The sequence below is a fragment of the Tetrao urogallus genome (assembly GCF_951394365.1).
Source record: "Tetrao urogallus genome assembly, chromosome: 1".
NCBI classification, from domain to species: Eukaryota; Metazoa; Chordata; class Aves; order Galliformes; family Phasianidae; genus Tetrao; species Tetrao urogallus.
Window position 1 is genome coordinate 3160197 of NC_136813.1, and position 27838 is coordinate 3188034.

Below are 27838 nucleotides of genomic sequence, written 5' to 3' on the forward strand. Positions count from 1 at the left end.
GTTTTGTTGTGCTTTGTTTTAAGGCAGTGGCAATTAGTCAGCTTTTAATGTCTGGCAATTATTTGATGAAATTTGAGTTTTGAAGCTGGCTTCTGGGTTTGTGTGTGCAAAAAGGACTGATGTTCAGAGTGGCTTTTAATCACTCTCTGAAATACAAATCTCTTAGAAATGTACTCAGCAAGCTATAAACCATCAGCTGCAATCACATCCCAAGCTCTCAGGTTGAAGGCATCCACAGTGCACAACTGTACATGTTCTGGTCCAACAAAGCAAGCATTTTGGTTGATTCTGACAACTGCAGCTGAAACAGTGAAAAATGGTAATCATCCCCATCTCTATTATCTTGTGCCAGGTTGGAAACCACTTTTTCTCTGTTTGCAGACTGTGTTAGAGTTTGCCTAGCTGAACTTCCTGACTGTTTTCTTTATATATCAATTCCTTCCTACCTTGATGAACCTGGCTATGCTCTAGGTTTTCTACCTTTGGCCAGAATCTTTTTACACCTCTGCGATGATGTGAAATTTGGGCACCATCTGCCGTACCTCATTCTGATTCACTTAGGCTATTATTTGCACAAAAGTTGAATTAAAACTCATGGAGAAATCATCAGAAACCAAATTCTCGATGCATTTGGCAGTTCCAGATAGTTACAGCAGATGGGGCTGGTATTTTGTTGCTGGCAGCCCATGGAGCATACGTATGGTTGGTCCACCTCAGCTCTCAGAGGGATTCACCATTAGCAATTGTGAAACTCTCCAGGCATGATGGGCAGAGGGGCCTGAAGAATCCGCACATTTGCTCTGCTTTTCCATTTCAAGAGGGATCTGGAGAGTTGTTCTGCATCCATGGCACACAGTCAACTCTGGAGTCCCCAAACCCATGAGGGCCACAGAGTATAGATGTTTGTGTGGGGTTTTGATGAAGACTTGACGAGTTCATTCTGTTATCATTTTTCTGGTGACAAAAATGTCTAGATTCTTCATAATTTCAAGATATTCTTGAAGTAACATTTTGGAAAGGAGATTGCCATCATTGAGGCTGGTACCAAAGGGACGAAAACCAGTATAAAGATGGTTTCCATCACAAGCATTGCTAACATGATTTTTATTTTGCCACAATGCTTCATCAGGATGCTGTTGACTAAGCTGAAAACTAACCTTCCTCCAAACCTCACAGCTTCCTCAGTAACCAAGACAACCCTCAGTGAAAAAGCAGTGCAAGTGTGTAAAAGGGGCAGTGCTGCTCAGAGCCAATATGGCATTGATAGAAAGGCAACACTGCTCCTTTTTCATTCAGTATTTCCAAAGATGAGACATGCTATTTTAAATGCTAGAGCTTGTCTAGACATATCAATACCACTTTGGCTAATATAGGCCCTTAGAAGAGACAGGTTTCTTCTAGAAAATCTTGTGTTTACACAAGCATAGATTATTCCAAATGGGAGAAATATATTTTAAGGATTTCTTTACTGTATATCCATATTTTTGTTCATGTGGCAATAGATGTACAGATTAGAAAAGTCCAAGTCTATTAAGTACACAAGGACTAATTGCAGACTCAATGAGGTTGTGAAAAGGCAAGGAGGAGGAAAGAGAGAGCTTGAAGTAAAGAAACGAAAGAGGAAGAATCTTCCTAAAGCATGAAAGATAATCAGCTGCCTCCACCTGCTGAATACTCTGAAAGAGAATTTGACAGCTTGTGTATGAAAAATAAAAGAGATTTTAATCATAGATGGTGGAAAAATCCTGCTTTGTTTCCCCATAAATAGAATCAGGTAAAACTGAATGCGTGTCATTGTTTCTGGCTTCTTTGAACAGCCTTTGTGGGCCAGGATGATTAACACTGCTTCAAATTTAGATTTCTATGCCCAATCTTTGGTTGTTTTCTCCCCACCACCAGTGCTTTCTATTCTTTCCTTGCTCCTTCACTGGGGCTTACTGCCCAGTGAGCCATTCAGAGGCTAGCCCAGAAATATGCTTTGCAAAAAACCTGTGAAAAATGATGCTGCTGGGATAATTCCCTGAGCCAGCACACTTGGGATCAAACCAAAACCAAAGAAAGGGACAGGACCAGGCAGCCTGGCTGTATTTTCCTGCCATGGGGACTTTCCAGAATAATTGTGCTTAGTCCCACCTTTCTAAAGCTTGCCACAGAGAATGACATGATATAGGAGGGACGTAAAGCTATTAGAGAGCATCCAGAGGAGGGCTACAGGGACGGGGGAGGGCCTGGAGGGGAAGAAGTGGCAGGAACAGCTGAGCACCCTTGGTTTGTTCAGTCCAAAGCAGAGGAGGCTGAGGGGAGGCCTCATGGAGGCTCACAGCTCCTCAAGGCGGCTGCTGTTCCTCACAGAGGGGCAGCGCTGATCTCTGCTCTCTGGTGACAGACCAGACATGGAGCTTTGTCAGGGGAGGGTCAGGGTGTGAGGAAAAGGCTGTGCCCCAGTGGGCCCTGAGCTGATGGAGCACTGGGACAGCGCTCTCAGACATGGGGTTTGGGTTTGGGAGGTGCTGTGTGGGGCCAGGGGTTGGACTTGGTGATCCTTGTGGGTCCCTTCCAATTCAGGATATTCTGCATTCTTAGATTCCATGCTTCTATTCCTCCTGTTTTGATTTCCCTCCTTCCTGGCTTGCTAGATTTGTATTCCTACGATTGCTCTGCTGTCTTGCTTTGAATGCCTTCTATTTACATTTAGGACATTGCCCAGCTTTGAGGCTCAAAAGCTCAGTCGTCATTTCCTGTTCCACTTCTGCATCTTATCAGATTTTGCAGCCCCATCCCAGGGCCGTGGCCATCAGCTTTTTGTGCGAGACCTCACCAGCTCTGCATTGGCACAGCCTAATCTTCTTGCAACGTCAACGGATTGAGGATGGATTCTCCATGCCTTCCACGTCAATAATGCTGCTCCCCATCAAATAGGAGTCACGGATTAAATTCTCTATCTCTGTGTTTGTCTGCCTGCTTAAAACCCACTCCTGAGCCAAGAAGTCCCAAACAGTCAACAACAAGCTTCTTGCCAAAACCTAGGAATGAGGGCAGGAACCTCGCACCTCCAGTCAAATGCATTATTTTTGCCCCTTTGAACCAAATAGGTGAATGCTGGGACTGATGCCATGTTTTGCAGGTTGTTTTTTTCCCTGCTATCAGTATTGAAATTACAGGCTGAGTGAGCAGTGCATTGATTATTGAATTATTTAACGATCCTTCCTGTGTCTCTGCCTGTGTTTCAGAGAGCCTGTGGATGCAGTGTGTTACCTTGGCTGACAGCTGGTGCCAGATGCACTATGAGAAAATGGGAAGAAAATATTACTTATTTATGAAAGAGCAGCAGCAAAATTATTGGGGTGGCTGATTATCAGTGTGTGTGTCTCTTGCACCATGGTTTTTTGTTAAGTAGAGATTCAAGATTTTTTTCTCCCCTTCCCAGAGATGCTGATGGCAGTTTTGCAGATAAAGATGAGTGCAAAGAATAGAGATGAGCACTCCCAGTTCTCCCTGTAGATCCAGGAGTAGACCCATTAAAGTGAGCAGCATATGGCCGAGTAATCAAGAGCTGAATTGAATCGGACAGGTGATATCTGGAGGTGATGACAGGTGTTTTTAGCAGAGTGCAGACTTTGTGCTGCTCAAAGAATTCGGGTAATTGTTGGAAGTCCATATTATCATAATGTCCTATGATGCATCAACACATTTGGACATCAGTCTGCTTTCCACATGACACTGAAATTGGGAATGCAATATATTTGCATCTGCGTGCACTAAGGAATTTCTTCCTGACAAGCAGTAAGGAAATAAAATGCTCAGCTTGGACCCAGTTCTCCAAACACCTGGGTACATGACTGTGCCCATTTCCTCCCCCAAAAAAAGAAAAGGGATTGTTTTCCATCAAGTCTCAGAGGCACCACTCACAGACCACATTTGGCACACACTGTGTATTGACAGCCATTCTACAGTGTATCATCTTTGTTATATTAGAAAAAGTACGTTTTCTCGAAGAGATGCAGAGAGGACGGTTGACCTGAGTGCAGGCAGCTTCAGCCAACCCGTGATTTTCCATGCCTGTTATGAGTTTAAGCAAAGAGCAGCCCTTGGGACCTTTCACTGTCTGTGTCAAGGATAGGAGCCACCACAGCTAACTTTGGACAGGCTTCTGCCTCCAAACTTCACCCACTCCAGTGTCAGCTGACCTAGTTTAAATATCTATTCCATGTAGAAGTAACTTTAGAAATGCTTCTTTCTCTTCCTTGATTATAGCAGAGATCTAGGTATCTTGAGCATATAGGTTAGTGGAGTCCCACCCAATGTCTTTCACTGCATAACTCAGCTTTTCAGTGACAGTTTCAAATAACCAGCTAAAGGACACTTCCTCAGCCCTAACAGCATCTGATATGTTTTCTTTGGACCTCAAAACCACTTTGGTGCAAATCAAACCCAAGCTATTATGAAATCCACCTGTTGTGAGGGCAGCTCTGGCAGGTGGAATTTTCCTTTTTGTCTCCAGCAGTGAAGCTCACACCATCACCGCAGCAAGGCTTAGTGAGAGCTCAGGTCTCAGTAGCAACAAGAAGCTATTCCCTGTGTTACACTGATTCCTTAGGATAAGAGTTTTTCCCTCGCTGTGTGCGTGCTCTCAGCTGGGCCTGCTGCTGCACAGACGTAGCACATCATCAGATCAGGGTCCAGCATGGCTCTTTGGGCTCATGCTTCTGTTTCTGCAGTGAGGAGCTAATGTTACCCTGGGGAGCTGTAATCTAAACCGGATGGCATTGCTGACAAGCTGCCAGCCAGCTCAAGGTTTGTTTTCCTCCCCTGCGTCCCTCCCCTTCTCATCCTAAGCATGTTTGTTTGTTTCCCATGCAAGGTGTAGCACGTTCTCTTAGATAAAGATGCCGATAGGAGGATTTTGCTATTGCTCTGCCCCTGGGTTCACGCAGCAGGGAGGCTGATTTCCAAGCTGGGCCATCCCTTCTGTGGAATGGGATTTCCCGTTTCCAGGAGGCAGCATGCTTGGACTATTCAGGCTATGTTGTGCTAACAACAGATGCCTCTGACTGAGATACGTGGCTCTAACAAGTCCCTGGAAACCTCCTGCTAGCAGGGGAATTATGTGAAAAATATACAGTAGAAATGTGTGGAATTTCAAATCTTCAGCAGCCCGAGGGAAAAGCTGAGCACACTCATTTCATGGCACTGCAGAGACTGGTCCCAGCCCTCTGGGCTCCCTTCTCTGCTTTGTTCCAAGGATAACCTCAGGCAAATCCCTTAGTTTAGTCCTTGGCATCACATGCTGATAAGCAGCCTCGGAAATGTGGTACAGGGCACAGCTGATCAGTGGTCACAGTGCCTGAGTTAATACTGAGTGAGATAAACTTGTAGGGTGTTTTTTCTTAGTTTTGCAGTTCATACACTGCTCCTCTCACAGCAGCATAGTAGTGAGGAAAGATAAGCTAACGAGTAAGGAATATTTGTAGGACACAGCTCAACTCCAAAGAGCTCATCCTATGGTTCCTTTATACATATTTATTCAATCTTTCCTTTCATATGGACCTTACCATTGATTATTGGTTTTGACTGAGCATCTGTCTTGTACTTTCTGGGTAAGTATAAATGAGCACTGTGTGTTCAGGTCATGATGGAGGTGCATATCTCCCATGAGGATGTCATATTTGACCTGTCTTCTCCCTACATTACTATTCCATCTCATGTAAAATTTTGTTGGCTCTTTTGGCAGACTGTAGACATCCTCAATCTCTAAACTGGCTTTGTATCTTTGAAACTCAACCTATTCATTATATTTACATAGCTACTAGACTTAAACACTTTATAGAATTGTTTGAGTTGGAAGGGACCTATAAGGGACATCTAGTCCAACTCCCCAGCAACAAACAGGGACATCTCCATCAGGTGCTTATAGTCCAGTCCAGCCTGACTTTGAATTTCTTATCTTCCAGGACTTAAACCTATGAAGTTGTTTATTCATCATCTGCTTAGGCTTGGACTGCTTCACTGATGTCACTGCTGCTCTCAGATGAGCAGAATTAGCATGGTAGAAGTTTGGTATATTCATCATCTACAGATGTTCATGGTGACTGTGTCCTATCAGAAGATTTATAAAGCCTTCTTTCCCTCCTCTAGAGAGGGAAAAAAATGTATAAAAATATATATTTTGTGTCATGGGCAAGTGGCTCCAAAACCCTGTGGAATCAAGGCTCCACTAGAAATTTGTATTAAAATGTTAATAAATGAGAATGGCATAGAAACTTTAGCAGCTTCCTGTCCAGCCATGTATTGTTCTGATCTGTGCAAATCATGCTGACTTAGGCTCTAAATTTCTGTAGAAGTTACTGTGCCCCATATGGAGAACAGTTTTTACACAGAAAGAGGGATTCAAGAAAAGGGTCTGTAGAGAGAGCTGTAGAGTAGGTGCAACATTCTTATCTCCATGGTCCCCATGTTTAGCACATTTTTGTTCACAGCCCAGGTGTTTCTCTCAGAGGTTGTGCTGCTCCAAACACCATCCACTCAATTATTTAAAATTCAGTTGCTATGGATCTACTCAAGGTGATCAGTTTAAAGAAAATGCAGATGGCCTCTGGTTTTGAGTTCCCGTTGCGCTTTGGTTAATTTGGTATGTAAAGGTATTAGGTTAATTAAATGCCATGTGTTGCATGGAGACTGACTGCATTTGTGGATTAATCAGCACCCAAGTGTGTTCTGCGCTGGATATCCTCAAACTGGCAGCATTTTTTTTTTCAATACGAAAGTAAAGAACCGAAGAGAAGTCAAGGGGAAATGAAGAATTTTTCTGTTAATCTTGCAGTCGTTTCTTTGGGACTGGTGTTTGCAGTGTCCTTCAGGTCTCTGACTAAGCTTCACTCCTTACTGGAGAGACTGGAAGAATTTAAGTGAAGAGTAGCAATGTTTTTCACTTTGCTTTGAGGATCCCACAACATCGAGTTGTACATGGAGAGTATGACTGGCGGGTGGAAGTTTTTATACTAGAAGATCTTTACCAAAAGCCAGATTGTGAATGAGGTCAGTGGGTGCCTTACATGCAGCAGGCATGACCATGCCAAAGGTCTGAAGCAAACCGGCCACGTCTCTCTGGCATTCATGGTGGAAAAAGTATAGAAGGCAGAGGGTGGCAAACACAACTGCAAGATTTTGGAAATGCTGAAGAGAAAGAAAGTCGTCTTCATGCAGCCATGTGCTGAGGTGGTGGAAGATCAGGACAGAGACCAGGGCAAATGGACACTGCTCCGCAACGTCAATCAGGCCCTGAAGCCTGCAACTATTCTAGCGGTAAGATAGGGGGTCCCAGGCTACTAGCATGGCTGGGAGCTTTTAAGCTACTTAATAGAACAATAGATCTCTCTGTCTGATTACATCCTTCAGCTTCTCTCACCTGAGTCTTTCCTCCTGAGTCTTTAAGGCCCCCCATCCCAGGTGCTGTTGCTCCCATGGTGCAGCCCTGTTGTCCTTGCACTTGGAAGCCCCTCCTAAACATCCTCTTTGTTAATTGAGCTGATCTCTGCATGTGCCCATCACGGTGCTCCCTCCTCTTGCCCCACTCTTTGACTGTTATTGCCCTTAGGTTGTGAGGTCCCAAGGGCAGAGTCCACCACAGAGCCTTTGGAAAGGCTCTAGCACCTCCTTCATGGGGAGGAACAGTTGGAACATGGAACATGGTTTAGTGGGCAATATTGGTGATACATGGATGCTTGGATGAGATAATCTTTGAGGTCTTTTCCAATCTTAATGGCTCTATGATTCTAAGACTCTATGTCAACACTGTAAAGTGCTCGGTGGCATTCTCACTCTTCTGTTGCTTGTTTTGGAAAATGAACAACATTACTCCAGGCATGAGGGAGGTTATGCAACTTACAGGCCAATCCACTGGAGCTGATAAATGCATAAATCACCCCGATACGCCCTGAAATCCCCAATATATTTGCTGTTATTTGGGCTGCTCCAAAAGTGATTGCATTAGTGGAAGAAATGTCAACTGATTTATGGGTTTTACATAAAATTCATTAAAGTGGAGGAAGGAAATAGGTCGGCAGTCTTAAAAGTGATGTTATTTTTTAACCCAGTCGGACCTTCCTGATCTTACTAGCTTAGCCCATCCCATGAGACTTGTGTGTTTTTTTTTTCCATCAGTATTAAGAATGGCATTAAAACGTGTTTAGAAATAGTATTTTGGGGGGACAAGCAGCCTGTGCATTAGGTAGTCAAAGCACGGGAGTTGTTCTAGTGGTAGTACAGGATCAATTTACCTTGGGGATAGCAGACTGCCTTTTTATCTCAGTTGTGTAACAGAATATATGAAGCAGGCTGCCTTTACAGCTATTTATTTATATATACGTATATATTTTTTTTTAAGGGAAAAAAAGGAATGTTACAATTTTTTGTTTTCTCGAGCTATAGCAATTTTTACTCAGCTGATGAGGTGTCAGAAGGGCTTTCTGCTGAGCAGGGTCTGAACTCCCCAGCTCTGCTCTTGCTGACACTTTGATCAAGTTACCTACCTTGTGCATGAATTTGCCCAGCTCTGCAGGTGAGATAATACTGCTGAGCACTCTGAAACACTCTCAGAGTCTTGGATCAAAGGAGCTAAGAAATAAATATTAATATAAGCTGATTTATAATGTATGTGTGCACAACACTGCTTTCATATGTGTGGGTTCTTTTCCCTTTTAACCAAGTTATGGGATGTGAGATAAGGCAGTTAATGAGAAAAAGATCAGATTATATTTGTTACAAGTTGCGTGAAAATATTTATTGAAATGCTGTAGCAGGACTGAGGAAAAGGAAACATAAAGGGCCAGATCCTCACTGCATGTAAGCAGTGTGACTGTTCACATCCAGGTGAAGCCTAGCAATCAGCTTCCGAGTGTGGGAACCACCTCAGAATGTCTGTGAATCATTGTGTATATAATTTCTCTAGGTGTTGATCCCTGGTGTAGCCTGCCATCACTGTGACAGGTGTGTAGTCTGGGTAGTGGCACGCAGTCCTATCTGCAGCAGTGGTATGGAACTAGATGATTGTTGAGGTCTCTTCCAACCCAAGACAATCTATGATTCTAAGATTTAGGAGGAAGTTTTTCCCACAGAGGGTGGTGACACACTGGAACAGATTGCCTAAGGAGGTTGTGGATGCCCCATCCCTGGAGGCATTCAAGGCCAGGCTGGATGTGGCTCTGGGCAGCCTGGTCTGCTGGTTGGCGACCCTGAACATAGCAGGGGGTTGAAACTAGATGATCATTGTGGTCCTTTTCAACCCAGGCCATTCTACGATGAAGTCCCTCTGAGCAAGTATATGTTGGAACATGTTTCATGTTGCTGCATGTCTCCAATTCCCACTGCCTGAAGCGGAGTTGAAGAAGGTTGCTCATCAATCCATGGGGTCAAACAAAATCTATAAGCACTCCGTCCACAGAAATGGTCAATAGTGGCTGTTGAGCAAAGAGGTCATAACAGTGCACATTCAAAGCAATCCTTTCTGTTGTTTGCACTCCTCTCTCTCAGCGATTTTTCAGGACTTCAGAAAATAGGTACTGTATTTCCACCATGCTTCATAGGTAGCGATGGAGCTGGCCTGAAGGAATGTGGCATTATAGACGGGCATCTTGACCTTACAAATTCACAATGTCAAACCCAGTTGCATGAAAAAGTACATTTTCTTGGTTGCTGCAAAGATGTCAGTTGAGGAATAGGCTGCCTCAACTGGATGTGGTGGAGTTGCTGTCCCTGGAGGTGTTCACGAACTGTGGGGATGTGGCACTAAAAGGACATGGTCGGTGGGCATGGTGGCGATGGGTTGGGGATGGGCTTAGGCTTGGGAAGCTTAGAGGTCTTTTCCAAGCTTTATGATTCTATGATAATTTAACTAAGTAGCTCCCAAATGTAGCACCTCATTCCATTGACGTTAGGGATGGAAAATAATTTTGCCTTGTTTCAAAGAGTCCTGCTTGGGATTTTAGTTTTGGATTATTTTTGGTTTTGCTTTTTGCATTGGGGGAAAAAAAAAAAAGATGGAAAACTTTTTTTGCATTCATTTAATACCCACAAAGCCAATCAGCAGATAGTCCCTGCCCAGCAGAACTGACAGAGGTTTGTAGGATGACCAATGACACTATGGGTGGGTAGGAATGGATAGAGGTTAACTTTCTACTCTGTCTTCCAAAACAAAAACAGGTTCTCAAACGAAGCAAGACATTTCTGAAACACACAAAAGGACACAGATTGTCATGCTATCTGTCACTAAACATTTCCTTTGAGATTATGGTTGCCAACGTTTTTGCACAGCTTCAGGAAGCAGCCAGACACACAGTAGACAAAAATACTGATAAGTATTAATGCAAAGAGCCCACCTACAAATTTCTGTAGCTGGAAAACCTCCTGGGGAAGTGTCCCTGCCTGCAACCCTACTCCCAGAACCCATCTGTGAAAAACGGATGATACACGGTTTGCAAAGAAAGCCATTTGACTTGTACCAATGTCTTGGGTAGAAAACTTCAGGATCTTTTCTCCCAAGAGATTCTGAGCCTTCTGCAGCACTAGGTGTAACGGTCTTCTCTTTGTTTGCAGGGGGATTATGTGTGGATGGACCTCAAAACCGGCCGGGAATTCGATGTCCCCATTGGAGCGGTGGTTAAACTGTGCGACTCTGGACAGATCCAAGTCGTGGATGATGAAGGCAACGTAAGTATAAAGGGTTGTGGTTGCTCTTCAGCTCTGTAACTGTTGTGGGCACAGGACCCAGGTAGGATTAAATGCATGAATTTAGGTTGTATTTGAAAGCCAAACTTGACTTGAATCTGATGAAAAGTGATGGGATTCTTTCCATTAATATCAGTAGATATTAGAACTGGGCCGTGGCTTCAGAAGCAGTCCCACCTCTGAACCAAACTCCAGCGGAATAGAGACAGCACAACACTCCAATTCAAACATAGTTAATAGATCTAATTTTGTTCATTCCCAGTGTTTCCAGAAATTTGAGGAAAAGGGCTTATAACAGGAGATTCCTGATGACTTTATCACAGGCTTCTTATGTGTCCTTGGAAATAAGTGTAAAAGAAGGATAATATTGTGTCTCTACCTTTGTGGCTGTACTAGGAGTGAAACAGTGAGAAGCTTCTTGAGTACAATGATGACTCAGTCTGTTTTAAGGGAACATCCATATTACAAGCAGAGAGTGACCTGAGGATGTTTCTTGTCCTTTATCTCTTTTGATAAGCTTTGGTTCAGTTGGATCCTTGTGTCTGGTTTGTAGTGACTTTCGAAGTCCTTTAGAATTGATCAGCCTAAATAAAATTACATCAATAAATGTGTAATTTACCACCTTGTGCATCTCTCTCTGCTTTTTTAAATCATCTTTTGTATTCTTAACAATGTTTTGCATCAAAGGGCCAACCAGTGATGTGGAAACGTAGTTCTTTGAAAGGAAGAACAAATTGTTATTTGTTAAAAACACCTTTGACCTGCTGGATGTCCATGCAGCCCCAGATTATGCTCCTGCCAAGATGGCTAATGTCTCATGTCTCCTGCCACTCTAGTAAACCAGAAGATGTTTTCCTTCTTCTGCTATGAATCTCTCAAATGACTCTCTGACATGTCTCAGTGATAGAAGTGGTCTGTGTGCTATTGCTCTCCCATGCATGCTCTTCTACTTGGTCCTTCTGCCTAGGTTGGACTGTTTATGCCCCTTGCCCCAGCGGTTTTCCATTTGACTTATCTTTCCCCGCCCTCATTCTCTTCCCAGGAGCACTGGATTTCCCCACAGAATGCCAGCCACATCAAACCCATGCACCCCACCTCCATCCACGGAGTGGAGGACATGATCCGGCTGGGGGACCTGAATGAGGCAGGAATCCTTAGGAACCTGCTGATCCGCTACCGGGAGCATCTCATCTACGTGAGTATCTACCCCACCTCCATCTACTCTTTGCACTGTATTTCCAGCTCTCCTCAGCTCTTTGAAACCCACATGAGTTTTTCCCTGATTTCCGGATTTCTAGGACCCAAATAGTTGAGTGTATCTGCACTGGTATGTTGTTCTTCTGTGGAAAAATCATTGCAAAGTTTACAATTGCTCCAGGGGAAGCTGGAGATCCTATTACATGTGATGAGCAAAGTCCTGGTCACCTCTCCACGCAGTCCCTGTTGAAGTTTTCAGAACACATGTCAAGTTTATGCACATAGAGTAATTAGTTTAACCCAGGCCACATGCAGGGTGTAGTAACCATAAAGAAAAAAGACTTGGGTAACTATTAGCTGGATGTGGCCTTTCTGCATTCTCTCACTGAACTGTTAAGTCATCCAGCCCAAGTGGGTGAAAAGAGCTATGGCTGGAGGTTCAAGGGCTGGAGAAAGGATGAGAAGATGCACATAGGAATAACCATGTACTATGAAGTGAGCATCTCAGAGAAGAGCTCCAAAGTACCTACCCCATCTGTGTTTATAACCTCTGAGATCCTGACAGCTGAACTTTTAGGATAGTAGTACCTCTCCTTAGGTTAGCTTGGTCGTGTAACAACTTGTGGGCCCACTGCAGCTTTTCCAACCCCAACAGGCATCCAGAAATCAAGGGTTTTACAGGGAGCCAGCAGGAACTGAGCCACTCTCCTGTGACAGCACCTCAAAAACCAAATATGACAAGAGTCAGCATTCTAGTCTCTGAGTTGTTTTTTTTCAGTATGCTATATACTGGATAGTCTGGTGCACATTCTGGTGATGGAAGAGAGGAAAGTGTATGCTTGCTACTAGTAAATGAACTAAAACAACCTATGTAATATGATATTATTGCTGGGTATTTGTCCCATGCTACAGCTTTCTGCCACTCAGGTGAGTACCGGCTGTGCCTCTGAAGGCCTTTTCAAGGCAACCTGGAGATCTACTTTTTAAAAGGCTCTAGAGATTACTAGCTTTTGAGGCCAGAGGGAATTGCAATGAATTCTGATCTGCCACACAGCATGAACTAACAGACCATATCCTTGATTTTCTGTATCAGGTCTGCTTGTTCTGCTTGTTGTCCAGTGCCTTTTGAAAGGATGGTTTAGGATTAGAGCTGGGCAGTGATGGAGAACACATCACCCAGTGATGGAGAACACATCACCCTGTTACAAAGGCTGTTGAAATGGTTGACCACCTATTCTCTCATCCCAACTCTACAAAATAAATTCCTTCTTTCATAGGTGAATTTCGGTTCTAGAGGAAGAGGACGAAACTACTAAAAAGACACTCCTACATTCCCAATACATTCCCAAGCACCTTTCTCACTAAAGCACCTTGTTTGGAGCCTTACGTTGTCAGTTTAGAGAAAAAGGCACAATGAGAAAATAATTCAGATGTTAGATGAGCTGAGTTACTCACTGGAGCTCTTATTAGGGGAGCTCAGCCATTTATAATGATCAAATAGCAAAAGTTAACGGGGCCAAATTTGTAGCTGAAGTGTTATCTCTGAGCACTGAGCACCCATGATAGTCACCAAAGGTATTATTGCAGCCAACAGATCCAAGATTGCCTTTTGTCTGTCTAGACATAGGTATCTGGTGGATGAGGTGAATTGCCTTAGAGCTGGCTGGGGCTCAGATATCCTTGAAAACATTATGTTGGAAGGAAAGTTAGGGTTGGACATCTACAGTCCAAATTCCAGCTAAGCACCTGTCCCGTTTCTAAGTTTGATGTCATACTCACGTGAATAAGTGAATTCAGGCAACCTGGATGCCACCCAAGATGGACAGCTGGCTAATAGTTGGAGGTGACTGGCTCATTCAGAGAACAGGCTTTTCATATCTGTTCAGCATTACCCCTTTTCTTCTGTTTGTGGACACTCCATAATGGTACCAAGGGAAATCCCATGTGTCTCTGTGAGAAATTTGGGATCATGCTGGATATTTTTTCAGTGATGTCTGTGTATCTCTCCTGGGGGTCCCTAAGCCATCAGGCAAATGTCTGTTGCCTTGCTAATTGAAGTCCTTGGATAAGATTTCACATGTGCAATACCAGACTGTCCACAGATAAAAGCTTCTCCTTCACAAAAGCTCTGCCTCTGAGCTCCCTCACTAAGCCATTCACAGACATCCAGGGAGATTATGAACATGAATGAATGATGTTTGGCAGAGTCATGCTAACAAGTGCTAATGCAAAGGGCAGCTGCTAACCCAGAGGTGAGAGATTGGGCAGTGATTTGGGTTGAGTAATCCATGAACATTATGGTTTGTCCATGAGTTCTTTGAGTCTGATGGTCTCAGAGCTAGGTGTACTGCAGGGCTGCTGCTGCGTAAGGGGTGGCCATTTGCCCTGATTTAATTGTAACTGATCACTCCACCTGCCTTCACAGCACCAGGCAAACACTGCCTGGAGCATGTTCATCTGATTTTAGGCTGTATCCAGAGCTTGAGTTTCACAGCTCTTTGGTTTTCTGAGACTAAGGTACATTTGGTTGTTATTTTTGCAGTATGTCACATGGGTACATCCTTGGAGAATAGCAGCTTAAAGGAGCTCATTTTCTCACCAAATAATTTTAGCAGGTGGTTCTTTACTAGGTTCCTTTATTACAACCTACTCATAGAATAATAGAATGATCTTCATAGAATCACAAAATGATTGTATGATAAAATGGATATGTTGTATTCATAGAATATAATGGAATCTGTATAGAACAATAGAACCCACTCCTTGGGCTAGTCCTGCTCCATGCAGTAAACCACTTGCATTTATCAGAGAGGTCCCAAGTTACTGTGCTTTGATTACTCCACATCACTAATGGCTTTGAAGTGGCAGCATGTGATCCTGGACACCACACCACAGAGCAGCTAGAGTAATATCAGCATCAGAATGACACTGAGAATCATAGAATCATTTGAATTGGAAGAGTCCCTTGAAAGTCATCTACTCCAACTCCCCTGCAATGAACAGGGAATGACATAGAGCATGTAGCTTGACAGAGATATATGCAAACCAACCCTGTCTCTGTGAGTGTTATTACAGGGTCAGGAATTCAACTTCAGATCTTCATCTTTTAAGAATGGAGACACTAGCAGGAGTACATTTGTAATGAGCACGGTAAATGTTGATGGCAGTTTTGCAAAGCCAAGAAGTGTAGGCATACCCAGTTCTATGAAGTGTTGGGGTTTTTTGGTGGTGCTTTGGTTGGTTGTTTGGTCGTTGGTTTGTATTTCTGAGGTATAATATGTATAGTCTCAAAGTTTGGTGACTTTGCCTTCACTATTTGAAAGAATTTCTGAGCCCCCTGAGTGAAAGCTAACTTTCCAATAGGTCTTCAGTCCTCTTGTTTCATCTCCATAGCTTTGTGTAAGGTATAATTCTGCTCTAATAAAATATAATTTTCCTTTTTCTCCTCCCTCACATTTATAAGACAAACTGCGGCGGGAGGGTAAGTAATGACTCTTGGAGATGTCATTTGTAATCATTCTTATGCCCATCCGCTGGATCACTTGTTTCTGTTCTGTTGTGTTTTCATTTCATTTGCACACTACCATTGCTGCTGCCTCACAAATGCATTGAGAGCATCATCCCATTTGCTGCAGAGCTTGGCCCTCGTGGTGAAGTTGTGACCTTCCCAGAGCTGGAAAGTCCCCAGTCTGTCAATGCAGTATTGCATGATTAAAGCTTTAAGTGCTTCTCAGTAATTATCTCAGCTTGCAGGGAAAAAAAAAAAAACAACAAAACTTCTGCAACCAAATGAAAAAAACTTCTACAAGGGTGTTTTTGCCTGAGGTTTGGTTTGTACACAGTGGGGGAAACCATGCTGAATAGCAAGGTTATTTGGTGGGGAGTTTGGACTTTGAGTAAGGTTAAATCTCTTTATCTAGAGATGAAAGCCATGTCTGCTGTTGCTTTCTTGTTGCCAAAATGCAGAAAAGTTTGGTAGAGCTTTAACCACATAAAAATCCAGATGAAGTCAGCCACAGTGCTCTGAGCAGTGAGGGAAGCAGGCTCAGAAAGGATTTTGTTTGGGGCTATTTAAGATGTAGGTCATGCAGGCAGTAATGAATTTCAGTTGCGGTTTCTGATGTTAGTGGTCTGCTACAGCAGAGCCTCTTCCTATCAGCAACACTTGGTTTTCCTGATACAGAATGGCTTTGCTCTCACCCAGCAATAGAAACCGAAGAGATAATACTTCCTTGGAGGTGCCCTTTGGCCTGTCATCAGCAAAGCAGACAAAGTTTTTCATGGGAAGTGGGCAAACTGTGAACATTCATCAACTAGGAATGACCTAGGAAAGCAAGCAATAGTACAGGGGTTTGTGCTGACAAAGTCTTTTGTAAATCACAAGGGAAGGGTCAACAAGAGCATCCAGGAAGTGCATTCCTGCAACTAATGGTTAACTCCTTTCATAAGCTTGCTGGCTGTGTTTGGGTAGGTCAGACCAATGTGGCTGAAACACAGAGATTTCAGAAATCTCTGCAAAGTGTCAATCTTTTTGAGAAGATGCTCAAGGAAGACTAGAAATACTCCTCAAATTAACCTGGTAATGAATTATGAAGAGGAAAATGGTGTTGCAAGTCTCTCACCCAGTGCTGGAAGGAAACTCAAGGGTCAGTGGCAACCTTGGTGTCATAAGGCCACCCAGAAATTGAGCTCAGTCCTTCTCTGAACGCTAAATTTACCTTCTCTGTCACTGTAGAAGGCTGCTCAGGGACTTTGGTGCTTCCTTACTTCAGTAGCTTCTTCTAACACCCAGTCTAAGTTATTTCGCAGCCAATTTCCACCCTTTGTATTTGTGACAGTTTTGTCCTTGGGCTTCGGGAGCTTTTCTCCTTTCCTGACATTTACTCTACTATTACAGAGAAGACCACAACTTTCTCTATTAGTTGCTTCTATAAATTCAAACCTCACCTGGGCTGAGCAGAAATCTGTTCTCTGGTGTTGCCCACGGGGCCCGCAATGTGCCAGCCCCTAAGGGCTTCCAGCATCCCTAATGCAGAACACAACTGCCACCTACCGGCTGCCTTTCAAGAAGCTGGAGCAGGCGGGAAGCGGGTAGTTAATAAAGAAATTATCACCTATCTATCTCCACTGAAGCCCATTCCTTCATGATTCAGAGGTAACAAGTTTTGATGTTTTGATGAAGTTAACTCATCCTGGGGCTGTGTTATCTACAGGCTATATAAGCATCCTTACATGAGACACTTTGGGTCCTTGTTCCAAAGGCTTTTTTTTGTTTGTTTTAGGTCATGCAGCTGAAAGGATATATTTTTATATTGAAATGATGAGGGTTTTTGTTGTTTTTGTTGTTGCTTTTTCCTGGAAAAATATTTGCAGCAGTGGGGACACTTTTGTAACTGATCTCCTGAGAAATGAAAGGGGAGATTCAGCTTTCATAACATTAGTTGTCAAAAGTTAGCCTAGAGAAGGCAAATGAATTCATTTTTCATAGAATCATAGATTCATTTGAGTTGGAAAGAACTTTTAAAGATCATAGAATCGTAGAATCACAGAATGGACTGGGTGAAAAGGACCACAATGATCATCTGTTTCCAACCCCCTGCTACGTGCAGGGTCACCAACCAGCAGACCAGGCTGCCCAGAGCCACATCCAGCCTGGCCTTGAATGCCTCCGGGTTTGGGGCATCCACAACCTCCTTAGGCAGTGTGTCACCACCCTCTGAGTGAAGAACAGCTGGTGCAACTTCCCTGCAATGAACAAGGACATCTACAGCTCAGTCGTACTGCTCAGAGCCTGGTAGTTATTACTGTAGTCATTAAGAGAGATGAACCTGTTGGTTATCCTAAGATGGATCTCTGTTGACTTGCATGCTCTAGACAGTAATTTTTAGACAATTGAAATTGGGGGACGGCATCTTTACTCTCAGACTTGAGCTGGGATATGTCCAAACCTCCTAACCTCAGAACTGATCTGAGTGAGAAGGCTAAGGCCTTGAGTCCTTTGTTGAGAAGCTCAAGAAAAATAACTCCTGGAAAGGCAGAAATGAAAGCATGTGACATCACAAAGAGTTTTGATGCCAAAGGCCCAGGACAACTTCGCTTATCTGTGTGCAACAGAGAGCATGGGATGCACAAGAGGCATTTTCAGAATGACTAGGATGTGGCTTAGAGGAAGTATGTCTGGACTTCATGAACCGTTTCTTTGTGTACAGACAAGGTTTAAACTGCAGCATGGAGAAATTTGGTTAGACAAAGATGTAGTGAGGAACAGACTGCAGAGGAAGGTGCTAGCAGCTCTGCTGTGGATTTTTAAAAAGCAGTTAAGTAGGTATCTGTCAGGAACAGTGTGGATCCAGCAGGCCTTGGTTTGAGGCAATGATCTCCAGGTCCTTCACATCTTTAGTTTCTCAGAACTTGTGCAGAGCACTAAATGTATATGGACGCATACTGGCTCAGGGGGTGTTTTTGCAAATATGAGCTTGACTTGGAACTCTAAATCTTAACTGAGGGGCATCGGAAATATGATTTAAAGCTTGAATCCATCTAGTGCATGAGCAAGGCTGTTTCTGAACTAAATTGTATAGTATGGGACTTTTGTTCCAGCTTTGCTCCAGGCTCCACTCTTCAAGCATCTTTGGCTTGTACATCACCTTCCATCCAGCTTTTGAAAAACATGATTTTTCTGACCTCCACACTCCATCCAAACTGCCAAAGCCTCTCGGCTGGGTCTCACTGTCCCATAAAACTTCATGTGCTTCTCCTCCAGACATACACTGGTTCAATACTGGTGGCAGTAAACCCCTACCAGCTTCTACCCATCTATTCACCGGAGCAGATACGGCTGTACACCAACAAAAAAATTGGGGAAATGCCACCACACATCTTTGCGATCGCTGACAACTGCTACTTCAACATGCAGCGCAACAACAAAGATCAGTGTTGTATCATAAGGTGAGTTGGTAAATTTCCAAATGGAACAGACACTGGAAAAGGCAGCTGGTTGATGAGGAACAGATAATCAAGCGTAATCGGGAGTTAGAAAGAGCCATTAGATACTCTATCCACATAATGTTAGTGTAGAGCTGGTTTCCGTTGTGCGTTTCTAAAGTCAAAAATGCCATCTTGCAAGTAGCATCCTGCTTCTTGCTTTGGTTACCTTCTCCTCTTCCCTCAGTGAGACACTGAGGGAAAGACATATTTCCTAATATCCAAGAGGTTGGATATTAGGAAAAACTTATTCTCTGAAAGAGTGGTTGGGCACTGGGACAGGCTGCCCAGGGGAGCAGTGGACTCATCGTCCCTGGGGGTTTCCAAGAAAGATGTAGATGTGGTACTCAGCTACATGGTTTAGTGGGCAATGCTGTTGGTAGGCAGATGGCTGGGTTGGGTGAGCTTTAGAGATTTTTTTTCAACATTAATGATTCTATGATTCTGTGTCTATGGGACCTGTGGCTGTCACCAAATGGCAGTATTTCAGATTCTGCTTTCTAGTGCATTTGTGCACTTCAAGATTTGTTATAAATCTGCCCCTGTGGCACTGGCTCAAGGTATGATGATCCTATTTGGAAAAGCATTGTCTGAAAGTGCTTTCTGTTGTTCTTGGTTACAACTGTACAATATTTTCTGGAGAAACCCACACCTAAAAGCAAAATTTTGGCCACATGAATTGGAATGTAAATCTGTATGCTGGCTGGAAGCTGTCCCATATTGTGTCCTAACATTTGGATATAACCAGTCTTTGGGGTGTTGGAAACTCATCCTTAGTGGACTCATCCTACTTGTACTACCAGAACAGGACTAGAGACATCAGTCCCTCTGGAGATAGAGAGAAGAAAGTTAGCAGAATGCAGAAGGACTTTCACTGATCTCATATTCTGTTGTCATTGCAGCGGTGAATCTGGGGCAGGGAAAACAGAAAGCACAAAACTGATTCTTCAGTTCCTGGCAGCAATCAGTGGTCAGCACTCTTGGATTGAGCAGCAGGTCCTGGAGGCAAATCCTATCTTGGAAGGTGAGGTCTCAAATGGTAGAGGTATTTTTCTGATGGCTAAAAAAATCAGACTTGAGAAATAGAAAATGTGGTCAAATGTAATCATTGGTTGAATTAAAAAGTGTTTTTGAAGTGAGAATAAATTTGAAAGAAAAAACAAAAACTCGGAAGCAGCAATATAAGTGTTTGTTGAACTGTACATTCAGATCCTTTCTGTCTGAATTTATTTTTCTCAACAAAATTACCCTCTACCCGATTATCTGTGTAGTCTGGGATTTCAAAAACTGATGAATAAAACTGACGATGCCAGAAAATCTGTGGTAGCTTCATCCCTGGCAGTGCTCAAGACCAGGTTGGATGGTCCTGGCCAGCCTGAGCTGGGGGTGGCAACTCCCAGTCTTTGGCAGGAAGGTGGGATCTTGATGGTCTTTAAGGTCCCTTCCAACTCAAACCATTCTATGATTCTATGTAGTATATAAAATTCTTTAGAAAATGTGCACCACCTCTTCCAATGTTACAGTTATAACTGCGTGCAGAGCTTTGGTACAACAAAAAGGTGCCATTCCGTTGATTTTTTTATTTGCCTTATTAAAATATAATTGCCAAAATCTCATTCTTATTGTTTGCTGGTTCAGCAGAACGGGAGGTTATATTGCTCAGGGCATCACAGACTACAAGCATGGGCTGGCAGGACTCAATGGTCCTGCTGGAACAGGCTGCCTAGACAGGCTGCGGATTCCCCATCCCTGGAGGTGTTCAAGACCAGGTTGGATGGAGCCCTGGGCAACCTGGTCTGAAACCTGGTCTGTTGTGTTGAGGGACATGGTTTAGTGGGAGCTATTGGGAATAGGTGAATGGTTGGACTGGATGATCTTTTAGGTCTTTTCCAACCTTGGTGATTCTATGATTCTATAACCAGACTTGGAGGTTGGTGGCCTTGCCTGTGGCAGGGGGATTGGAACTCGATGATCCTTAGGGTCCCTTCCAACCCAAGCCATTCTATGATTCCATTACTCTATGATTCTATAAATAGCAAAGCCCTCCATTTTCTTCCAGTGTCAGAGAATGGAGGCAGAAGACAGAAAAAGAAATGAAGAATGAGATAATAATAATCAACTTGTTGGCTATCTGAGATGCATAAGCAAGCATCTGTTAGGGTGAAAAACATCCACACAGTTTTAACTGGATGTCTGAACATTAAATAGTTGATCTGAACCTCCAGGCATAGTGCTACATGGAACTTTTCAGCACAAAGAGAAGTATTTTCTTCCTCTCCTCATTAAAGAATAATGAGATTTTAATCTACCTGCTAGTCCCAGTGAGCAGTGTTTGCTTGGTAGGTAGCCCCATAGGAATCAATGGAAATGTGAATATCCTGACAGCTTTCCATGAATAATGCGAGCAGTGCAAAAAGCAAGTCACCGGCTGAGCTTTCCTTCTCTGCTCTTCTCTGGAGAATCCTTCAATCTAGTATGAGGATGCAACAAGATTGCTGAGAGATGCATGCCATGCACATGTGGGATTTGAACATACATTTCACCAGGAAAACAGACGTTTTGTATTTCAAATGCATCTCCAGCACCTGGCAGCAATTCCAGAGCAAACAAACACCAGGGCACACTTCCTATGCCCGCACAAAGGATAGAACTGTACTTTGTCATACCCGGACCTTTCCCTGCATGTGGTCTGCATGTGGTTTCCCTGTCTGCTTTCAGGGCAGAGTCTCCCTCTGGAGGTTGGCTTGGTTCCTCTGTATTTCCTGAAAGGATGGTCTCTTTCCATCTATTAACAAATCAATCACCATCATCCCTGTCATTTCCCACACTATCACCTTGCATACTGTGGTATCCTCCTGTGTGCCTTGCTCTACCCTCCTGTATTTTAGCAGCTGCTGACCAGACCCTGTTGTTGTCTCCCATTTTCCTGCATAGGTCACTCTGTTTCCATTCCTCCTTCTTGACCATAGAATCATAGAATCATAAAATGGGCTGGGTTGAAAAGGATCACAATGGTCATCGAGTTTCAACCCCCCTTCTATGTGTAGGGTCACCAACCATTAGATCAGACTGCCCAGAGACATTGATATTCCTCTCCTTTTTCTGAATAGCTATGTGTGGAATATCCTGTCCCCCCGCACTGAAACTGAACCAGGCAAACTTCAAGAAAAAACTTTGGGCTGCTTTCTAGCCCCTTTTGTTTGTTTTTCTTAGACAGGCTAAGCAGTGGGCTCTGGAGAATCTCATGAGGTTCAACAAAACCAAATGCAAGCTCAGTTACTGGGTCATGGCAACCCTCACTGAGGGCTGAGGGACAAAAGCGTGGAGCACACAGCCCTGCCGAGAAGGACTTGGGAGTACTGGTGGATGGCAGATGGACACTACCCAGAAATGTGCCGGGGAGGTTTAGGTTGGATATAAGGAAAAAGTTTATTACAGTAAGGGTGGTGAGGCACTGAAATATGTTGCCCCAAGGTGTGGTGGATGTTCTGTCCCTGGAGACACCCAAGGTCAGGCTGGATGGGGCTCTGAGCAGTTGGTGGAGCTGTAGGTGTCTCTGTACACTGCAGGAGAGTCAGACTAAATGACCTCTAAGGTTTCCTTCCAATTAAAACAGTTCTATGATTCTATAACTCTGATGCCAGTTTCACAATCCTTCCCATGTCAGGTCCTCTCTGACCCATTGCAATTCTTCCCTGCAGCTTTTGGGAATGCAAAGACGATCCGTAATGACAACTCCAGCCGATTTGGGAAGTACATTGACATCCACTTCAACAAAAGGGGAGCCATCGAGGGGGCCAAGATTGAGCAGTACCTGCTGGAGAAGTCCCGGGTCTGCAGACAGGTGAGGTGACATATCTGCAAAGCACGAGAGTGGGTTTTTTTTTTTTGATATTTGCAGTGACATTATCAGGAGAGCTGATGGCTGCTCTTCTTCTGCAGGCCCAGGATGAGAGGAATTACCACGTGTTCTACTGCATGCTGAGAGGAATGACAATGGAGCAGAAGAAGAAGCTGGGTCTTGGGAAAGCCACGGACTACAACTATCTTGCAATGGTGAGGGTGCAGAGAAGTGAAGGTTTGGAGGGATGAAATGGTGTGAACTTCTTAGCAAGGGAGAGAGAAGTGGAAGCTCTTCCTTCAGGAGGTTGTTTTGCTGGTTATAACCTTCTTGAGTCTTAGTCACCAAATAATGAGAATTATTTGTCCCAACACTTCAATCTTAGGACGAACCCTTAACCTGTTTGTATTAGGCAGGTTACATCCATTATTTCTTTTGAATGATTGGGGTGTTTTTTCTCCAGGCCACTTGTTTAGACACAGCTAGGGTGCTAGATACAAACCAGTGCTCTTGGAGATATGATGGAAGGGGATGAATGTGTGTCTGGCAGCCACCGCACACACAAACAGCAATTTATTCTCACCTCAAGGAGCTTTTTCTCTGATTGATTCTCTTTAGTGCTTAAAGGGAGCCTACAAGAAAGCTGGAGAGAGACTTTATCAGAGATTGTAGTGATAGGACAAGGTGTAATGAGCATGAATTAAGAGTGCAGACATACATTAGATATAAGGAGGAAATTTATCATTCATAGGGTAGTGAGGCACAGGCTGCCTGGAGGAACTGTGGGTACCCTATCCATGGCAGTACTCAAGGTTGGCTGGGGCTTTTGTCACGTATGGTCTATGGAAGGTGATCCTGCCCATGGAAGGGGTTGGGACTGGATGGGTTTTGAGGTTGCTTCCAACTCAAACCATTCAATGATTCTATGACACAGGGTGGCTAGGGACAGTAGGGTAGTGCATTTCACAGGGCTGAGAACCAAATCATAGCATACACCAAAGGCCAGAAGCAGACCAACAGGTTCATCTCACTTATTTATTCCTTAGGCAAAACATCTGCCTTACTAGAGCTTATGGTTTGTTGGTTTTTTTTGCTTTTTCAGCAAAGCCCTGTTAGCTTAAAGTTGCACCAACCTGTGCCAAATTCACTCATCTTTCCCCCATGAAACATCCTTGCCTCCCCAGGGTAACTGCACAACCTGTGATGGCAGAGATGACAGCAAGGAGTACGCCAACATCCGCTCTGCCATGAAGGTCCTTATGTTCACCGACACAGAAAACTGGGAGATCTCCAAGCTGCTGGCTGCCATCCTGCACATGGGGAACCTGAAGTACGAAGGTAAGAGGACAAAATGCAAGGGCATGTTCCAGTATGCTTTTCCTCCTTATTCTGCACAGTGAAATGGAGCCAAGGTAACGGACCATATCTAGACCACCTGCCATGATGCTGTTTTAAGGACTCAGCTGTTTGTTGTGATTTGTAAGGATACTTGATATTATTGTGGTGTGTAAGGACAAGAAAGGAGGAATAAATCCACCTGCCCACTCTGCAGGGCTGCCAGACTTTGGTGCACACAGTGGAGACAGGCAGTCCTGTTCAGCCATCTGCGATAGGACCCCAGTACATATAATCTCCACCTTGATGTGTCTGTTCCAGCAGCATGGGGCTGGCAGCCCTTTATTTGAGGCTGTGACATTCATCTCTTCTGAATTAGAGTATTTGGATATGGCCATAGATCATTCAGCAAATCCAGGTTTGGCAAGGGGAGACCACTGGTGTGGTCAAGAAGTGCCTAGGTGGTTTGATATGCCTTTGTAAAAGTACCAAGCTGCCCTGATGTCAGAAATGACATGTTAATATGGAAAACAGAAGCCACACTTACATCCTAGAAATTCTGTCATCCCATAAGCCACTGAATACAAGTCCTTTGCTACCAGCAGCAGGACTCCAGCGGCTGCCTTAACTTTTCTCTCCCAACTAATGGTTAGATTTTACCTGGCCACCAAATTGAGGCATTGAGGAGAGACCCTTTCCCTCTCCCATTATCTTCTGCAGAGCTGCATCCCTTGCTGACTTTCCCTGTGCCTCTCTTCCCCCAGCTCGGACCTATGACAACCTGGATGCTTGTGAGGTTGTGCAGTCGGCGTCACTGATCACTGCAGCATCATTGCTGGAGGTCAGTGTCTCTGTAGTGGTGAGTGGTATTGTCCTTTTTTGGTTTGTTCCTGCATTCCCAGTGTTGTGGGAAGACTTGGAAGGCTTCATCTGAGCTAGGATGTCCTTGCCCCTCCAGCTCTGGGAGGCTGTGTAAGCCATGCTTTGCACTGGCAGTACAGAGGATGTCTCCATCTGAGCTCCCCTTCACATGAGTGGAGAGGAACAGACATTTTAGTGGCACATAGTCCTAAGAAAGACACCCCAGACAGTCCCTGAAATAGTCTGTTTCTCTTATTGATGAAAGACCATCATGGGCAGTCAAGAAAGATACACATACCTGTCTGTGTGTGTCTGGTGAGGTGAGGTAATCCTCACCCAACCACCCACAGAGGGAATGGAGTGCTCCTCTGTGTTTCCCCAGCACAAATCAAGGCTCCCTCCCAGAGACACCATTCATCACTATGGCCCCAGAGTGTTACCCACAGCCATCTTCAGGCAGTTTTCATGGACTTTATGAACTGGATGTTTCTCTTGCATGATCTCAAGACTACAAAAAGCTGACAACAAGATGCAAAGCTACATTGATGCTGGCAGGCTTTGCAGGCTTTCCTTTTTCATCTCCATTCCCCACACCTTGTTAGCATCTCTCACTATGTCACAAAGAACACTTTCCATAGTAAAACATTATATTAATTAGTCTTTCTGAAAGTGCCTGTGACATCATTTGAGATCTGTGAAATGATGCTTACCTCCAGTTATGAGGATCTGCACAGTTCTTTTCCAGCCATTTATACTCAAGCTATGGTAAGGAACCCTTAAGCTATGAAGTCAGCAGCTGTGTTTGGTGGTACCTTTGCCAGGTTGAGCCTCAGGATGTGATGAACTGCCTCACCAGCCGAACTATAATCACCAGAGGTGAGACTGTCTCAACTCCTCTCAGCATGGAACAAGCGCTGGATGTGAGGGATGCTTTTGTAAAGGTAAATCTTGGGGTTACTCCTTCCTGTTCCTGATGACACGATGAAGCAATCTGTCAGTTTTGAGACCAGAGCATCCACTGCATGGGAACAGTGAGCTTCAGGAATAGATCCTCAGCTACTCAGAGCAACATTTGCAACACCTGCAGCACCCACACCTGAATGCCAGGATTTTGGCATGTTTTGATCAGTGAAGCTGTGCTAGCAAATAAAACGTGTTGACAGGGACAGAGCTATTCAGCTGTCACAAAAGCATCAGAGAGCATCACCCGAGGCTCTTAGGTGATGGAGGTTAATAGGTTGTGTATGCATCACTGTTTGCAGCCCCATTTAATGTTACAAAACATGCATAAATAGCTCACTACAAATTGTGCTCTGATCTTTGTTGGCCTCATTAGGCATGATGTCCTAGGCTTGCCTAATAATGTAGTGTGGCTCTGCTGACCCACAGAAAAGGAAACCAGGGGAAGCATGAACTGGGTTTAAAGTAAGCACATAAGAAAGCATCAAAATTTGAGATTTTGCTTTAGATTTTCTTTGGTCTAGGCTTTCAAGTCCAATGTCCTTGATCTACACAGTGGCTCTTGCAGCTTTAAAACATGTCAAGAATCAAGCATAGTCTTCCTTGGGAGCGGTCCAGTTGCTGGTTGTGCTGCAGGGATGTCTGTGCCATCAAGGGAGGAGTGATGCCACAGACTATCAGAGTGAACTTCTAACTTGCCTCTGTAAGCTCTACATTTGGGATATTGCAGGGAATTTATGGGCGGCTCTTTGTGTGGATCGTGGAGAAGATCAACGCTGCCATTTACAGACCTCCTTCGCAGGAACTCAAAAGTGTTAGAAGATCCATCGGCCTCCTTGACATCTTTGGCTTTGAAAACTTCACTGTGAACAGGTATGGAGTCTGCAGTTGGAGATCCAGGTCTTAACCCTCATTCACCAACCCAAACTTAATGTCTTGCAGTTCTTTCATCTCCCCCAGGATGAACAAGACTTTGTTGGTCCAGGCCAATTTCTGCATGAGAGATTATCAGAATTAATCATTTTTTATGTTGCAGAAGACAAGATACTTCCATTATTTGTTTAATTATTGTCCAAAATGTATCCACGGGAGATGACCTCCAACTCATTTGTTTAGGCTACATACATACAACAGTGGTGACACTGCTTTGGGGGAGAAAAACTGTTTAACTGGACCAATGTGGTAATTTTTAGCCAACAGCAACCTTAGTAAGTGATTGACAAGACCTGAAGGTATTGCTTCAAGCATAGGAGAGTGACGGAGAAATAAAGACCATGGTGGATCTAAACTGACCTTTCCTTCAATTTCTGTCCACAGTTTTGAGCAGCTGTGCATCAACTTTGCAAATGAGAACTTGCAGCAGTTCTTTGTGCGACACGTTTTCAAACTGGAGCAGGAGGAGTACAACCTGGAGAACATCAACTGGCAGCACATCGAGTTCACCGATAACCAGGATGCCTTGGACATGATTGCCATCAAACCCATGAACATCATCTCTCTCATTGATGAGGAGAGCAAGTTCCCCAAGGTGTGTTTTGGGCTCAGCCTTCCTTCCAGTGACTCTACTGGTTTCACCTCTTTATATTTTCACAACAGCACCCCATGAGAGGTCTAATCAGCCCTAAATCACACACCAGGGAAAGTATAACATGCATTTACTACTCAGTTATATACTCATAGCTTTTATTATTCCATGAGTATCGCAACCATGCCTAAGACAAATTAACATTTCTGGATGGAATAATACACCTGTAAAGGCTCTAGGACAGCTTTTGACTGAAAGTTTAAGAAAAAAAATATTGTTAAATATACTCACTCCTGACTAGCTTGAATACAGCACAGAACACCATATTTTTGTTGTTGTTTTCTGCATTTGAGATACCCCTTCCAATCCATCTCTTGTCAAAACAAATGCACATTGTCCCCTGAGGAAAAAAA

At 43.9% G+C, this 27838-nt stretch overlaps 1 protein-coding gene across 1 annotated transcript in view; it reads left to right on the forward strand.

Moving 5' to 3' along the window:
• Positions 1-7239: 7239 nt before the first annotated feature.
• Positions 7240-27838, forward strand: part of MYO7A (myosin VIIA) — a gene marked incomplete at its 3' end in the record, with an annotated part of 60707 nt that continues 40108 nt past the window's right edge. The window contains exons 1-12 of the mRNA XM_079549432.1: positions 7240-7302; positions 10591-10704; positions 11765-11917; positions 18683-18867; positions 19806-19927; positions 22605-22747; positions 22846-22959; positions 23929-24082; positions 24844-24920; positions 25762-25881; positions 26631-26773; positions 27218-27428. Of these exons, the coding sequence (XP_079405558.1) occupies positions 10606-10704; positions 11765-11917; positions 18683-18867; positions 19806-19927; positions 22605-22747; positions 22846-22959; positions 23929-24082; positions 24844-24920; positions 25762-25881; positions 26631-26773; positions 27218-27428 (1521 nt within the window). The 5' untranslated portion in view covers positions 7240-7302; positions 10591-10605. The remainder of the gene's footprint in view (positions 7303-10590; positions 10705-11764; positions 11918-18682; positions 18868-19805; positions 19928-22604; positions 22748-22845; positions 22960-23928; positions 24083-24843; positions 24921-25761; positions 25882-26630; positions 26774-27217; positions 27429-27838) is intronic.